The following is an 18,154-nucleotide window of genomic DNA, read 5'->3' as shown; positions in this document are numbered from 1 at the left end:
TGTCAGGAGCGATGCGGAGAGACTGACCCTCATACTGGAGATGCCCTTTGCGTCTAGCTGCACAGGTAAGGATGTTTGATCGGAAGTTTGGGGGGCTCGCAGGCTTGCGCCAGCACGAGATCCTCCTCGAATCTCAACCTTGTGGCCCCGCCGTGCCTCCTCATGTGGTCCCTTGGGACTTAACACAGAAGAGGCGGGTGGGAGGGCGTGGGAGGCTGGCTCTTCCCTCAGAATGAGGTTGATCCTAGAGCTTAACATCCAGAGATTCATGCCCTCACGGTGAGGACAGTCTGTCTACATGAGAGCTGCTTCAGCATGGGTGCAGCCCAGGCAGCGAATACAGCTCAAGTGCTCATCAGGCGGCAGGATGTGTCATTCACATAGGGAACACTTGCAGAACTACATCTTTAAAAAGACAAGTCTCATGCAAGAAGCTCTTAAGTAATATTGTATAAAAGGATACAGTAACTCCAACCTGAGTGCTGTGGGAAGCGGGTAGGTATTTCACTGATGCGCCACGTTGATCAACAATGAGCATCTGAAGCGAAGAACCCGTTCACCGAGAGCGTCTTCGACGGCGATTTGGAGAACTCTTCACCGGAACACACAGGGGAGCTGCAAGTATCTCGCTGCAGGCATTGAGTACAGGCGACGAGTCATCCTGTTCACATCTTGCTGAGAAGTTCCGTCCCCTGTAAGTGTATCTCGACGGCGAAGCAGAGAGGGTTCCAAGACGAAGACAATGTTCAGAGTCTTGAAGGAAAACAATTCTGAAGAAATGGTGATTGAGCACCCGCTATATAGGCCAACTACGTGCCTAAATGGGTGGGGTTCAAACACCATTGCCAATCAGAGGATTGGCAGGATTGTATAAGGATTTAAATTAGGTTGTCTAAGAAAGACTTCCCATAGTGCTTACAGCAATGTCGAGTGAACTGAATTGAAAGGGATCCATGTTTTTTTTTATGTTAATTGAAGATTACTGATGTGAAGATATACAGTATATAAACAATACAATAAATATTAGAGAAATATATGTGAAATGCAGGTATATATATATATATATATATATATATATATACATTTAAATTTACAAATAGATACATCTAAAGTTTAAAAAGATAAATAAGTGAAGAAAGAATATTAAAAATGGTAAAAATGGAGACATTTATTTACAAGTAAGAGGAAAATGCCTTTGATAAATAGAATTCATCAATGTATCATTAATAATTATTTATAAGTAGTCTATGTACATCATAAAATCAGTTGTAATGATGTTATACACACTTCGGATAAAAGGCCCCCAGAGGGGTTATAGTGAAATTGTGCACATTTAGGTATAATAGTTTTAAGTTAAAATCTATCAGCTTATGCAAAAGAAAAATTCTCTCCTTTTCTCCCCAATTTGGAATGCCCAATTCCCAATGTGCTCTAAGTCCACATGGTGGCGTAGTGACTCGCCTCAATCCGGGTGGCAGAGGACAAATCTCAGTTGCCTCCACGTCTGTGACTGTCAATCAGTGCATCTTATCACGTGGCTTGTTGAGCGTGTTACAGCAGAGACCTAGCGCGTGTGGAGGCTTCACAAAGTACCATGCACCCCACTGAGAGCGAGAACCACATTATAGCGACCACAAAGAGGTTAACCCATCGTGACTCTACCCACCCTAGCACTGGGCCAATTGGTGACTGGAGTCACTCAGTACACCCTGGATTCGAACTTGTGACTCCAGGTGTGGTATTCAGTGTCTTTACTTGCTGAGCTACCCAGGCCCCCCGCAAGATACTTTTTTTGAGTAACAAATTAAGATAATGCTTATTCAAAATAACCACTTCAGAAAAGGGTTAACCATTTCCTGGTAATTTCAATCACATTTGGCATTTCATTACATTGGGAAGTGGAACCTTTGAAGACCCTCTTTTTACCAAATTTCAGATTTTTTAAACAGTAAAGTGGGAGAAAGGAAAAAGGATTCTCTAGAAAATATCTAAAATGTATTTGGAATTAATTTTTATATTTTTGTATACACTTTTACATCATAAATCATAATGTAACATTTACAAGCATTACACCTCAAAATCTTTTTTTCTTTTTTTTTTTTTTGTCATTTTCTTTACCACTGCTTTTCCCACTAGTGGTCATGAAATGAGCTCTGCCACACATCCCAAAGTAAAATCATTAGTTTAAAACCTCAAAAAGTTGAAGAGATAGTTTACCCAGAAAATGAAAACTCTCACATCATTTACTCACCCTCATGCCATTCCAAATGTGTATGATTTTCTTCTGTTGATAACAAAGATAACATCCCCCCTCCCCCCCAAAAAAACAAGAACAACAGGACTTAATGACTTCAGACCTGTCGCCCTGACCTCTGTGGTAATGAAGTCATTTGTGTTGTCCCACCTCAAAGCCATCACTGATCCTCTCCTGGACCCCCTGAAGTTCGCCTACAGAGCTAACAGGTCAGTAGACGATGCAGTTAACATGGCCCTCCACTTCATCCTCCAGCACCTGGACTCCTCAGGAACTTATGCCAGGATCATGTTTGTGGATTTTAACTCCGCCTTCAACACCATCATCCCAGCCCTGCTGCATGACAAGCTCTCCCAGCTGAGTGTGCTTTAATCCACATGCAGGTGGATCACAGACTTCCTGACTAATAGGAGGCAGCACGTGAGGCTAGGAAAACATGTCTCTGACTCCCGGACCATCAGCACTGGTTCCCCTCAAGGCTGTGTTCTTTCCCCTCAACTTTTCTCCCTGTGCACTAACAGCTGCACCTCCAGTCACCATTCTGTGAAGCTCCTGAAGTTTGCAGATGACACCACCCTCATTGGGCTCATCTCTGGTGGGGATGAGTCTGCCTACAGGCGGGAGACTGATCATCTGGTAACCTGGTGCAGTCAGAACAACTTGGACCTCAATGCTGTGAAGACAGTTGAGATGGTCATAGATTTCAGAAAGAACCCAGGCCCACCCACCCCCATTATCCTGTGTGACTCTCCAGTTGACACTGTGGAGTCCTTCCGCTTCCTGGGAACCTTCATCTCCCAGGACCTCAAGTGGGAGCTGAACATCAGCTCTCCAATTAAAAAAGCACAGCAGAGGATGTACTTCCTGTGGCAGCTAAAGAAGTTCAACCTGCCGAAGACAATAATAGTGCACTTCTACACCTTCATCGAGTCCATCCTCACCTCCTCCATCACCATCTGGTACACTGCTGCCACTGCCAAGGACAAAAGCAGACTGCAGCGTGTCATTCGTTCTGCTGAGAAGGTGATTGGCTGCAGTCTGCCATCTCTCCAGGAACTGTATGCCTCCAGGACCCTAAGGCGGTTGTAACGGTGGTGCGGGCAGAATAGGAGCGTCACATGGGCAGAAAAGATTGTGGCCGACCCCTCCCACCCAGGACACAATCTCTTTGAGACTTTGAGCCTCCGGCAGAAGGCTACGGTCCATCAGGACCAAAACCTCATTTTCTTCCCGTCTGCAGCCTCATAAACAAGGCCTAAGGACCCCCCTGACACTGTCACTTATCCCACCTCCATAGACACTACACGTTACATTAACATAGTTTCCACATCTGTCTTGCGTCAACTTAAAGAACATTTATCTGGTCTATTGCATTTTTTTTTATACTCAAACTGTGAACTTTTCTGTGAACTGTGAACAACTGTGAACAGTGAACATTTGCACATTCTATGGTTCATATTCTGCACATCCCTGCACAACTGAACACATATCTCGCACAATTGTACAGCTCCTTTATTAAAACCAGTCAGTTTACTTTTTCTCTATTTATTGTCTCTTAAATATAGATTATTATTTATCTTACTATGTTTATTGTTTATTGTTATTGTATGCATCAAACACCAAGGCAAATTCCTTGTATGTGAAAACTTACTTGGCAATTAAGTCAATTATGATTCTAAGAATATCTCAGCTCTGTAGGTCCATACAATACAAGTCAATGGGGTCCAAAGTTTTGAAGCTCCAAAAAGAACATAAAGGCAGCATACACATAGTCCATAAGTGGTTTAATTCATGTCTTCTGAAGTAATGTAATCGGATTTGGGTGAGAATAGACCAAAATGTAACTCATTTTTCACTGTACATCTTGTAATTGCAGTCAACCGGAATTATCGTGATTTCAAGCTCAATTACAATTAGAGTTCGTTGAGTGCTAGATAGCAATAGAAACTGTAATCAAGCTTGAAATCATGATCACCAAGGAGACTGCTGATGTCAAGATTTACAGGAAAAAAAGGACTTTGCTGCCTTTATGTGATTTTTGGAGCTTCAAATATCTGACCACCATTCACTTACATTGTATGGACCTACAGAGCTGAAATATTCTTCTAAAATCTTTGTTTGTGTTCTGCAGAAGAAAAAAAGTCATACCCATCTGGGATGGCATGAGGATTGAGTAAAGAATGAGACAATTTCCATTTTTGGGAGAGTTAGACCTTTAATTGTTTACTTTCCAAAGATTAGTTTAGTAATGATTTATAATGATTAAAGAAAATACACATGGATACAATCAAGTTTAAATGTCCTTTGTCACTTTACCCATATTCACCCTGTATGGAATTATGGGCAAATGCCAAATATGTTTTTCACAATAGAAGACTGTTAGATTTTCTAACATTCTGATTGGTTACAAACATACAGTAGGTAGATTCCAGAAACTACTCTATATATCAGACTATGTGAAAGCAGTAATTATTAAAATATAACATTCATTTTATAGGCATAACTAGTTCTAACACTTAGGTTTGTACTATGTGTTGTGGGGCCTCTTTATTCTAAATGTCTATGAAATATCCATTAAATGGAAGTTGACTGGCTATCAGGCACCCAACAAAAATATCTCATGCCCATAGAAGTCACATGCCCATAAACATTTTCTGGATGTAAAGATGAGAGGAAAACAAACAGGTTGTAGAGTATTTTATCAAGGCTACATGGTACCCAGACCTAGTTGGAATGCAGGGCCTGCAAAGAGACTTAGAAAACAGAGAAAACAATACATTCATACAAACCAGAATTCTATATAAAGCTTATATAAATCATTTATAATTATACAAAATATGTAATAGAGATATGAATGGTAATAAATGGACTAGAAAGAATAAACATGTTAACAACATAAAAGAGTTTTTCAGTCACTGAACTTTAGAACACGGGCATTGCCTTCCTTTTACCCACAAGGCACACAGGAATACTTGTAAGAACATACTAAAAAAGAATACAAAAAAACAACATTAATATGAAATAAACTTGGATGACAATCTCTCTCTTTCTTTGAAATTAATGATTAACATAATGTATTAAGAAATGCCACATATTTTGCTGCCAGTTATGCAATTTTTGTCTGTTTTGTCTAGTGATCGGCCGATATAGGTTGTTTAATGGCCGATATCCAAAGAGCAGGGCCGATATAATTCAGATATATCACAATTTATTATAGTAAATAACATGTACATAAAATTGCTATAAAAAAAAAAAAAACTTTTATTAAGCACAAATATTAACTGTTTAAAAATTTCCCACAAAACTTTAACTTTGTAAAAAATAATCTTATAAAATATTAGATTGTGTTTTAAATGGTAGATAGCAGTTTCTTCTGATTTCTGTTTAGTCATCCAATTTTAGTAATTTATTTGCACATAAAGAAATTAAACACAGCAAAACACGGATGGCATGTGCACATTAGCAATCGCATTTTCTCACAAAAGACTGAATCAAACCAACTGTACATACAGTGCACAGTGAATATGACATTTACTTAAAACGCACATGAAGCACTTTTACTTTGAAGTTCATCCATTGAGAGCAGAAATCTAATGACCACTTCTAGTTTACACAGCTCGGATAGCTTGTTGAATTGTCAAGGACTGAACATCATGTAACCATCTTGGAACTGAATTTTGATCCAGGCTATGGACCCTTTTCACACTTCCAGGTTTCTGAACACGGAAGTAAACGATTGCAGGGTAAACTTCGATAGGGTTAAATGTGAATGAGAGACCATGCCAAAGATAATTTTTACTTAGCCGTTTGCTCCTATATCAACAGAGTAAAACGGCACTGTTATGTTCATACAGCTTCCCAAATTAAGAACAAAACTGAGATCGATGGATTATGACAGTCAGAAAAGCGAATATGGCAAATTTACTGTCACTCTCTCAGCAGCTGTATTAGATACCTCTTCGCATCTGTGGTAATTAATTTTTTAAAACAAATTCCAGGGTAATATAATACTAAGTATAATGTTATACTTTATACTAAATAATAAAAAAAATTGCAAATATAAAAAAAAAAAAAAAGTTTGCTAGATTTACGCTGATAAATAAGGCGGAAAAGCGTGATCACAGTCTGTGAAAAGGGTCCATAATAAAACGTGATTCAGAGGAAGATATAGGAGTGCTCCACACACAGGAAGAAAAAAAAGTCTCCAGTTACACATGTAACCTCGGATCCCTGAGATGAAGGGAACAAGACATTGCCGTAAGCACTATGGGGAGTCTTTCTTAGACTACCTGGTTGAAACCCATATACAATCATGCCAATCCTCTGACTGGCAATGGTGTTTGAGCCCACCACTTTAAGCGTGCAGTTGGCTTATGTAAAGTAAGTGGGTGCTCAATAACCATTTCTTCAGAATTTTCTGACTGAGGGACAAGAGTGAGTCACAGTGTTGAAGCCAAGACCAACTAAACCAAGACCAAGTCAAGACCAAGACCAGAGTGTATCGAGACCGAGACAAGACCAAGAATTTGAGGGGTTGAGACCAAGTCAAGACCAAGACCAAGGCAGGGTGATACCAAGTCAAAACAAAGACCAGACCAGTGCAAGTCCCACACTGCATGACACACTTACGATAAAATGTGGAACATGCAAACCATAGGCACTCCTCAACTTGATCTGAACATTCCACATTCCCACAGAAAACAAATTTATATTCCTCTTCATTCACCTCTTTTATTGCCATATACGTATGTACCATTTTTAAATAAAGCATGAGTGAGCAGGCAAAACACATTTCTTTTATTTCTTATGGGATTCATATTCAACTGTAGGTTATAACAGAATGGCACAATCATAAAACAAAACATGGCAACAAAGAAAAAAATTAAATGACCCCTGTTCAAAAGTCTGCATACCCTTAGTTCTTAATACTGTGTTTTAAGTCAAGCATCAGTGACAGCGTGCAGTCTTTTGTAATAGTTGTCTATGAGGCCCCAAATTCTTGCAGGTGGTATAGCTGCCCATTCGTCTTGGCAAAATGCCTCCAGGTAATGCAAAGTCTTTGGTCGTCTTGCATGAACTGCACGTTTGAGATCTCCACAGAGTGGCTCGATGATATTAAGGTCAGGAGACTGTGATGGCCACTCCAGAACTTTCACCTTTTTCTGCTGTAACCACTGGAGGGTCAATTTTGCCTTGTGCTTAGGGTCATTGTCGTGCTGGAAAGTCCAAGAGCGTCCCATGCGCAGCATTCGTGCAGAAGAATGCAAATTGTCTGCCAGTATTTTATGATAACATGCTGCATTCATCTTGCCATCAATTTTCACAAGATTCCCCATGCCTTTAGAGCTCACACACCCCCAAAACATCAGTGAGACACCACCATGCTTAACAGTGGGGATGGTATTCTTTTCACTATAGGCCTTGTTGACCCCTCTCCAAACATAGTGCTTATGGTTGTTCCATTACCTTGTTACGCAGGTCTTTTGACAGTACTTTTCTGCTCCCCATGGCTCAGTATCTAGCCTGCTCAGTGCATCCACGTGAGAGCTAACAAACTCATTGACTATTTATTCACAGGCACTAATTGCTATTTAAAAAGCCACAGGTGTGGTAAATTAACCTTTAACTGCCATTTAAACCTGTGTGTGTCACCTTGTGTGTCTGTAACAAGGCCAAACATTCAAGGGTATGTAAACTTTTGATCAGGGCCATTTGGGTGATTTCTGTTATCATTATGATTTAAAAAGTAGCCAAACAACTATGTGATGATAAATGGCTTCATATGATCACTATCCTTAAATAAAAGATTTTTTTTTTTTTTTTTTTTTTTGCATGATCAGTCATATTTTCAAAATCAATGCCAAAATTTCATAATTTCTGCCAGGGTATGCAAACTTTTGAGCACAACTGTATATGTGTGTGTGTATGTATGTGTGTGTGTATCAGTGTACCATGAGAAATGTCTTGATAAAATAATAAAAAGGCATTGCAAAGGGGAATTTTATGTGTGTGAATTTTCCTTTGTTTTCTATGAGCAAACAAATACAAACAAACACTCAGGAGCTGAAATCAATTTAACCATCTTTATTCAACACTCCTTTTCCAAGTTTTACCATCCACCTAAAACAATAACATTTTTGTGCAAGCATTGCATCAGTTCTCGAGACCAAGACCTATCTCGAGTACTACAACACTGGTGAGTCAGTTGTATCTTGAAAGTAGTAGTGCAGCCAGCTTTCGCAATGGCTTGTTCCCTACTTTTCAGGGAACCGAGGTTACATGTGTAACCAGAGACGTTCCCTTTCGATTCTGTCAGAGTTTTTGCCTTAATGTTATATTTTGGCCACTAGAGGCCCTCATTGTGTTTCATTTTAGTTTCCCGCCATTGTATCATGTGTTATTGTTTTCACATGTGCCTCGTTCTGGGCTGTGTATTTAAGCTGATCACTTCTTTTTGTTTCTTTGCTTGGTTATTGATGTTCCTAGCCAGTTGCTGCCATAAGTCTGCTCTAGTTCTAAGTACTAAACTTTGAAAGCCTTTTGGATTGTTTTTTTCCCTGTGTTTATTTTTTGCTGTTTTTTGGTGTCTTTTTCCTGAGTTCTTTGGAGATTATTTTCTCCTCCTTTTGGATCCTTTTTGGACTAAAGATCTTTCTGTTTGGTGGTTGTCAGTAAGAAATTGCTTTTTGTACCCTTTTTGCTATTTTTGTTGATAAACTCTTGAGTTCATTTAAGAACACGTCTGACTATTGGGTTCCACTCCCTTCTGTGGCTCAGTGGTGGAAATTAAGACTCTTGCGCCAGAGGTCCAAGTTTGAATCCTGGCTCTGACAGATTCAGTTTACTTGACATTGCTCTAAGCACTATGGGGAACAGCATCCCATTAAGCTGCACTACGTGATATCACACCCCCAGAGGTATAACACTATTTAGATGTATGCATAAGGAGTCGCAGCCAAAAGGCCACAGGCCAATGACTTAAGACATATCTAAGTGTATACTGTATGCAATGAATAGTGGCGGACACCAGATGGAAATTAATGTAGTCTGGGAATCTATATGAACCATACAGATATTGACAGTATGGTTTTATTAACCCTTTCACAACCATGGTTAGAAAAGTAGGTTTTATTTATTTTTTTTTATGGGTGTGCTTATGACTTTTAAAGGGGCAGTTCAACATTAACAGCATATATATATATATATATATAGGTGGCTGTGTTGATTGTTGTCAGTAGCCTACTCATAAAGAGGGTTTGGGCTCACCCGTTGAATGTAAGAAGCACTCTATACAGCGAGGACTTGTGAGATGGAAGCCTCGTCCAGGTTGTAAAACCTCGCGAACATGTTTTGTGAGGACCATCCTGCTGCCAAACATATATCCAGTATGGTCACACCGTTTGTCCACATCCATGAAGAGGCCATGCCTCTGGTTGAATTTGCTTTGCACCAATAGGACAATTCACGCCCTGCGATTCATAAGCGAGGGCGATCGCATCAACGATCCAGTGAGATTGCCTTTGTTTGGAGATGGACATTCCTTTTGTTCATCCTCCATAACAAACAAAGACCTGATCCAACAGCCTAAGCTGACAGGTGCACTCGACATATGTATGCAATGCCCTCACCGGGCATAACATATGCATAGACTGCTTTTCCTCTGAATTAAATGGTGGGGGAAAGAAGTCTTGCAAAGGACCACCTGAGCTCTGAAGGGCATTGATTAAACTGTAGGCATGTAGCCTTTTCTAGGTTTAATGATGGCTTAATCCCTGTTCATGTTCCTGCTTGCGCCTAGCTCAAGTCTGTGTTTGTAGCCTGCTAGCTTTTTTTAGCATCGCTTATCTAACTGTTTTCAGCTTTTAATCTTTAATATCTGCCATTTTTCCAACCGCATTATTCTCTTATCGCAATTCAACTGCATGCATTTTTCCAAGTGCATCCGCTTTCTATTTTTATCGTAGTTAAACTGCGTGCATTTTACAGCATGCACCCATTTTCTCCTCTGTAACATGGATTATTGCATTTATCTCAAAGTACCACGTATCAAGAACAACCATAACAACAAACAATTGCATGATGGATTCACATCAATCTCAAACCCTCGCCGCTCGGGAACAACCTACAACAACAAACAATTGCGGTAAACCATGGCATCCGCTCATGTTATTGCTTCCTGAATTACATGCCACATGTTTACTATAGCTTCTTCCGTCAGCAGTGAGGGATTCGCATGTGGTAAATGTAAGGAATTAGTCAGGCTGACGGAGAAGATTAATGAGTTAGAGACACGTATCCAAACACTAGTGGAGGTCAGTGAGAAAGAGAAGCCGGTAGATACTGTTTCAGATATGGGTAGTACAGTGAGCAACACACAAACTTTGGTTCCGGCTGTAGAGCCCACGCAGCAGGGCATTTGGGTGATGTCTCAGTGGCATACGTGCTCAGAAAAGCGACACCACTCTCCCGTTCCTTGCAATCGATTCTCCCCACTCAGTGATGCACCCACTGAGGATCATGTTGAAAGAACCCTTGTTATTGGTGACTCTATTGTAAGGAACATGAAAATAGAGACTCCAGCCACAATTGTTAAATGCATTTCCGGGGCTCGGGCGTCTGACATCAGATAAAATTTACAAGTGCTGGCTAATTCTAAACGTCAATTTTCTAAAATTGTTATTCATGTCGGCACTACTGATGTCCGGCTTCGCCAGTTGGAGATCACTAGAGATAATGTTAAAGAGGTGTGTGAACTTGCAAAAACAATGTCAGACACTGTAACATGCTCTGGCCCCCTCCCAGCTCGTCATGGCAAAGAGGTTTATAGTAGATTAGTGTCACTGAATGGCTGGATGTCTGAGTGGTGTCCGGAGAATAGCATAGGATTTAGAGACAATTGGAAGAGTTTTTGGGGTAGACCTGACCTGCTAAAAAGAGACGGACTCCATCCCTCCAGGGAAGGTGCCACTCTCCTCTCTAGTAATTTGGCTCATAGTCTTAATAGTGATAGTGTTTGAATAACTGGGGCCCAGGTCAGGAAGCAGACAAACTGGCTAATCCGAACATCTGCTAGCTGCCTTGAGATGTCACACAGGTCACATAAACTACAACACATAGAGACTGTATCACCTAGATATCATATAGAGACTGTGTATGTTCCCCAAACTACCAAACATGTACCCCCCACTAAATCATCTAGAAAAAATTTGATTAAGGTCAAACTTGAAGAAAGAATGATAATTTGAAAATTGAAAATAAACATCATATAAAGATAGGGCTACTAAACATTAGATCACTTTCTATCAAAGCACTAATTGTAAATGAAGTTATTACAGATCATAGTTTGGATGTGCTCTGTTTGACTAAAACCTGGCTTAAACCGAAATGAATATATTAGCTTAAATGAATCTACTCCCCCATGTTATTTTCATAAACATGAGCCTTGTCTGAAGGGTCATGGAGGAGGTGATGCCACAATTTACAGTGACGTTTTTGGTGTTACTCAGAGGACAGGATATAAGTTTAAGTCTTTTGAACTAATAATGCATAATGTGACACTGTCAGACATAAATAAAAAATCTCTGTCGTCTTTTGCCCTTGCTACAGTACAGTATATAGATCACTCGGGCCTTATTCTGATTTCCTTGGTGAATTTGCAAATTTCCTTTCAGATTTAGTATTTACTGTAGATAGAGCTTTAATTGTTGGTGACTTCAACATTCACATAGAAAATGGAAAATGACACATTGGGATTGGCATTTATCGATATTCTCAACTCGTTTGGAGTCAGACAAAATGTGACAGGACCAACTCATTGCCATAATCATATGCTAGATTTAATTCTGTCATATGGAGTTGATGTTGATTCTATAGAAATTCTAACGCAGAGCGATGACATCTCAGATCATTACCTCGTCTCTTGTTTGCTGCAATCAGCTTATGTCACTCAATCTACACCACGCTATCGTTCAGGAAGAACTATTCTTTCAACCACTGAAGATAGCTTCACTAATAATCTTCCAGATCTATCTCATACACTCAGTAAGCCCCAAAGTCTAGAAGAACTTGATGAAATAACAGAAGACATAAATACAGTCTTCTCTAGCACTCTTGATATTGTTGCCCCCCTTCAATTAAAGAAAATTTAAGAAAAAAGACCCACACCATGGTACAATGATCACACTTACGCTCTGAAGAGAGCAGCTCGGAAAATGGCGTGCAAGTGGAAGAATACAAAATTAGAGGTATTTCGTGGTGCATGGAAGCACAGTGCCTGTAGCTACAGACAGGCACTAAAAGCTGTCAGGTCAGCCTATTTTAGCAAACTCATTGAAAATAACCACAACAATCCTAGGTGTTTATTCAGTACTGTGGCTAAATTGGTTAGGAATAAAGCCTCAACTGAACTCGATATTCCGTTGCAGCACAATAGTAATGACTTCATGAATTTCTTTACTGATAAAATTGAAATAATCAGAAATAAATTTGGAATTATGCAACCATCTGTCACAGTACCTCAGAAAACAGTGTCTCATAATTTTCCTCACGTGCAACTTCAATCCTTTACTGTCATAGTTTATGAAGAGCTAACAAAACTTATCAAAACATCAAAGTCACAATGTGTGTTAGATCCCACACCAACTAAGCTGTCATATGGAGTTGATTTTGATTCTATAGAAATTCAACCGCAGAGTGATGACATCTCAGATCATTACCTCGTCTCTTGTTTGCTGCGATCAGCTAATGTCACTCAATCTACACCACGCTATCGTTCAGGTAGAACTATTCTTTATCGAAACAAGATGCATGGAATTACAGGGTATTCCCTGTAATCTCAGAACCTCTTCTTAATATTATTAACTCCTCGCTATCCTTAGGACATGTCCCAAGAAACTTTAAAATGGCAGTTATCAAACCGCTTATTAAGATGCCACAACTTGATCCTGGAGAACTGGCCAATTATAGACCGATTTCAAATCTCCCGTTTATGTCGCAAGTACTAGAAAAGGTAGTGTCCTCCAAACTATATTAATTTCTACAGAGAAATAGTATATATGAACAATTTCAGTCAGGATTTAGGCCCCATCACAGTACAGAGACTACACTTATCAGAGTTACAAATTACTTGCTCTTATCATCTGATTGTGGCTGCATTTCAATTCTAGATCTTAGTGTTGCCTTCGACATGACAGAGCACAACATTCTCTTGAATAGGCTAGAGAATTATGTTGGCATTTGTGGACTTGCATTAGCATGGTTTCTGTCATATTTAGCAGACCGCTACCACTATGTCTATGTAAATGAGGAATTGTCAAGCCAAACAAAAGTTAAGTATGGAGTGCCACAGGGATCAGTTTTAGGGCTTCTGCTTTTCTCCTTGTATATGCTTCCCCTGGGAGATATTATCAGCAATCGGAGAATAAGTTTCTACTGTTATGCCGACGATACCCAACTTTATATTTCTTCAAAACCTGAAAACATTTCACAATTCTCCAAATTAGCAGAGTGTATCAGTGAAATCAAATATTGGATGGCCAGAAATTTACTTCTACTCAATTACGACAAAACAGAGGTACTAATTATTGGACAAAAAAAACTCTTAAAAAAAAAATAAGCCACTAAAATATAATTTAACTCTCAATGGATGTACTGTTACATCATCTTCAACAGCGAAGAACTTAGGTGTTATATTTGATACCAATCTGTCCTTTGAAAATCTAATTACCAATGTTTGTAAAATTCTTCCACCTAAGAAATATTGCTAAATTACGACATATGCTCTCTGTTGCTGATGCCGAAAAACTAATTCATGCATTCATGACCTCAAGACTAGATTATTGTAATGGATTACTGGGAGGATGTCCTGCAAGTTCAATAAATAAACTTCAATTGGTTCAAAATGCAGCAGCCAGAGTGCTGACTAGAACCAAGAAATATGATCATATTTGCCCCATTTTTTCATCGTTACATTGGCTACCTGTTAAATTTCGTATTAATTTTAAAATTCTGTTAACAACGTACAAAGCTTTGAAAGGTCTGACCTTCTAACATGCTATATTCCATCACGTTCATTATGATCGCAAAATTCTGGCCTGTTAATAGTTCCTAGAATATCAAAATCCACAAAAGGAGGTAGATCCTTTTCATATTTGGCTCCTAAACTATGGAATAGTCTTCCTAACACTGTTTGAGATGCAGACACACTCACTCAGTTTAAGTCTAGACTAAAGACTAATCTATTTAGCCAGGCATACACCTAATTTATCCTTCAACTCAGAATTAGGCTGCTTTAGTTAGGTCTGCCGGAACCAGAAACCAGAAACATTGATCATGATCTATAACTCTGCAATAAATTGAATGGCATCTATGCTAATATTATTCTATTTGTATCCCTGTCTCAACCTCGGGACTCATATCCTGAGGTCACCAGAACCAGCTGGATCCAGCTCCATTCCTGCTTCGTGTTGGACTCCACTGCTACATGTCTCTGAGTGATGATGACTAAATGCAGCTGGTGCCAGCCAAACATCACTTCAGTCTATTACGATGGACTTCAGAGAATGAACTGATGCCAACTCCAACCATATGACATGGGATACATCATATGCCATTGCCTGAACCTTGGTCTTAGGATAGACCTCACTGAAATTACCAGCCGGTTGAACTACGATGCACCTCACTGATCTCTGCCTGCATCACCTCAGTCTAATGATGGACTACACTCTTAAAATGGAATACATAGACTATCAATTAATTGCCAACAAAAGCCTTCATCAACAACTAACAAAGGACAATGCATCTATGTGAACTTCTGCAGTTTATCCAGGATGAACTTCAAAGACATTAGTCATTAATCTTACAGTTCTTACAAAATCTTTATTTAAACACTTAAACACTTAGTTTAATAATTTTAAACCATGACTTGCACTATACATAATTAAGTAATTTTGGCATTATATTCATGAAGTTAGCCAGAGGGGAACTGGCCCCACAGTGAGCCTGGTTTCTCCCAAGGTTAACAAACATTTTACAGAGTTTTGTGTTCCTTGCCACAGTCACCTTCGGCTTGCTCACTGGATATCTAAATACAATTTTTATATAATCACTTATTTTTAAACACAATTCACCATCGTATTTTATCAAACTACCCAATGATACTCTAAGACATTATAGATATTACGGTTTCATTTTCTGTTAACGCATGATTTTCTGTAAAGCTGCTTTGAAACGATGTGTGTTGTGGAAGGCGCTATACAAATAAAAATGACTTGACAGACCGAAAGGAAGATCTTTGAATTGATATGCAGTTCCCTCGAACACGAATCGCAAAAACCACCTGTGATGCGATGCGATTGGTACATGAAAGTACATGTCCTTCAGATCTATTGACGCAAACCAGTCCTGAGGATGGATGTGCGATAAGATCTTTTTCTGAGTTAATATTTTTAATGGGCACTTCGCGAGCATGCAATTCAAGCGTCTTTGATCTAGAATTGACCAAAGCCTGCCATCTTCATTTGGAATGACAAAATAATGGCTGTAAACCGTGTGTGTCGCAGTCTGGGACCGTCTCTATCACGTTTTTTGCAAGGAGACTGTGAATCTCTGCGCGCAACACTGGCGCATCCTGTGGTTGGACCACAGATGGCAAAATGCTGTTGAATCGAGGTGGCCGGCGTACGAACTGAATCATTTAACCATGTTCAATAGTTTTAACACCCAATATGACACGGCGGTGAGGGCTCATCACGTGCCTGTGCAGTGGGACATCAGGCTTATTGATTTGCTCACTATTAGAGATAGAGCGCTGCTCAACATAGGGAAGCAGTTGAGCATAATGTTTGAGGTATATGATGCATGAAGAGGTAATGGCCTTTTTTCTGAGAATGTGTGAGCATCTTTCTCTCTTTTGTGAGAACATTCTTTATTTGAGAAGTACACACAGAAGCAACAATTAGAACAATGTCCCATTCCCGATGAACAGGATTGTGGAAGAGGAGTGAAACACTGTATGCCTCGAATCGAGCCTTCTTCGGCTCTGGGCCTTGAATAAAGGTGAGCTATGGGCTTCTCTTCACAGGGTGGGACATGTCAAGAATGTTTCTGCTTCCTGGCCGGGGTAGTTTCGGCTAAGCAGGGGCAGCAAGAGATTAATTCTTTGCCGGGCGCTGACCAGAAGTAGATCGGGAGCATACCGGGAAAGGGGAAGTGCTACTTCTCTTTGGCAGGAAGTGTTTTATTGCTTGGGACTGCTTTTGAACCATGATGAAGCGTTCTGAAAAGCCTTCCAAGCGTTGTCAAAGAGACCATCAAGCAACACCGGGGTGTCGAGGAGGGTGGCTTTATCTGTGTCACTGCTTTTGAACCACGATGAAGCATCCTGAAAAGCCTTCCAAGGCTTTCCAAGGCTGGGGGAAGGGGCAGCAATGTCCTCTGTGGACCACTCGCCTGAAGCTGTGAGTGACACAGCATCATCCCCATCGTCAGAGCCGCCAAACATAATGAGGCCGTGCACTCCATTAGAGGGCCGGAGCTCATTATGCACATATTACACAGACAAGGACATTAGATCGGAAGTTCTGGGGGCTCGCAGGGCTTGGGCCGGCACAAGATCCTCCTCAAATTCTTCCAACTCAACCTCACTTCAACACTGTGCCTCCTCATGTGGTCCCTCGGGATTTAACACAGAAGAGGTGGGTGGGAGGGTGTGAGGTCGATCATAGAGCATAACATCCGGAGATTCATGCCCTCGCAGTGAGGGCAGTCTCCATCAAAGCTGCTTCTGCGTGGCCCAGGCAGCGAACACAGCTCTTGTGCTCATCAGGTGGTGGGATTTGCCGTTCGCATAGGGAACACTTGCAGAACGACATATTTAAAAGATGCGTATCACGCAAGCGGCTCTTTAGTAGTATTGTATATATAAAAGAATACAGTACCTCTAGCCGGAGCGTTGAAGGGAAGCAGGTAGGAGTTTTGCTGAAGTGCCGCGTTGATCAACAACAAGAGTCTGAAGCAAAGAACCCATTCACCAAGAGCGTCTTCGATGGCGATGTGGAGAACACCACCAGAACACAGAGGAGAGCGGTGAGTCTCTCGCTGCAGGCTTTGAAGACAGGCGACGAAGTTCCGTCCACTGTAAGTGCATCTCGACGGCAAAGCAGAGAGGGTTCCAAGACGAAGACGATGTTCACAGTCTTGAAGAAAACTCAGTCTTGAAGAAATGGTGAGCACATAGGCCAACTATGTGCCTAAAGGGGCGGGGCTCAAACACCATTACAGCAATGTCAATTGAACTGAATTAAAAGGGAACGCTGGATTTGAGCAAGTTTTGTGAGGTTCATGAATTACATCTATTTAAACGAGATACCCGCATTTTTGCAGACAGTATATGATAGACGTTTTATTGATATTTACCTTTTTACCATTAGACAAGACTAAGTTTCAGGGAACTGTTGAGGAGAGAGAGAATGAATGAAACAGACAGGCACTTTAACATTATGAGCTCATACGCGTTTTGTCGAGGCTCTGATATGCGGGACAGTTTGCATGAAGGTCTATTATTGTAGTAACATGATGGCACGTAACAACAAAACAAACTGTGATTGGTTTTTACATGTCTCAGATGGCTCCTTTACACGCAAGCAGGTGATTCACTGTGCCCTCACGGCTTAAGAAACGAATCGGCCAAATGGGAAAATTTATCAGCAGATGCGATAATTAAAAAATTCTGAATATCGTCAGATTTATCGGTCAAACACTAGTCTTGTCATGTGGCCAGCACACACAGCAATAAATATGACCTCACTATAAACACATTCATAGTAGAAAGAAGTATTATATAACTGACACCAAAACATAAAGGAAAACAAATAAAAACATGAATGCTGAGAGAGAGAAAAG

The 18,154-nt window shown here is 40.3% G+C and overlaps 1 protein-coding gene across 7 annotated transcripts in view; it reads right to left on the bottom strand.

Moving 5' to 3' along the window:
- The window catches only part of LOC127442077 (SLAM family member 9-like), a 284,700-nt gene that overhangs the window by 34,933 nt on the left and 231,613 nt on the right, over positions 1-18,154 (bottom strand). For 3 of the 7 annotated variants that reach the window (XM_051699828.1, XM_051699827.1, XM_051699826.1), the window contains exon 6: positions 5,073-5,239. The exons of the other annotated variants lie outside the window; for them this stretch is intronic. In XM_051699828.1, coding sequence (XP_051555788.1) covers positions 5,177-5,239 — 63 coding nt within the window. In that variant the 3' untranslated portion in view covers positions 5,073-5,176. Of the gene's footprint in view, positions 1-5,072; positions 5,240-18,154 lie in introns of those variants that run through there. 7 annotated transcript variants of the gene reach the window in all.

The sequence above is a fragment of the Myxocyprinus asiaticus genome, chromosome 6 (assembly GCF_019703515.2).
Source record: "Myxocyprinus asiaticus isolate MX2 ecotype Aquarium Trade chromosome 6, UBuf_Myxa_2, whole genome shotgun sequence".
Classification (NCBI taxonomy): domain Eukaryota; kingdom Metazoa; phylum Chordata; class Actinopteri; order Cypriniformes; family Catostomidae; genus Myxocyprinus; species Myxocyprinus asiaticus.
The sequence above is the reverse complement of the archived record's forward strand: the minus strand, read 5'-3'. Positions and strand labels throughout refer to the sequence as shown.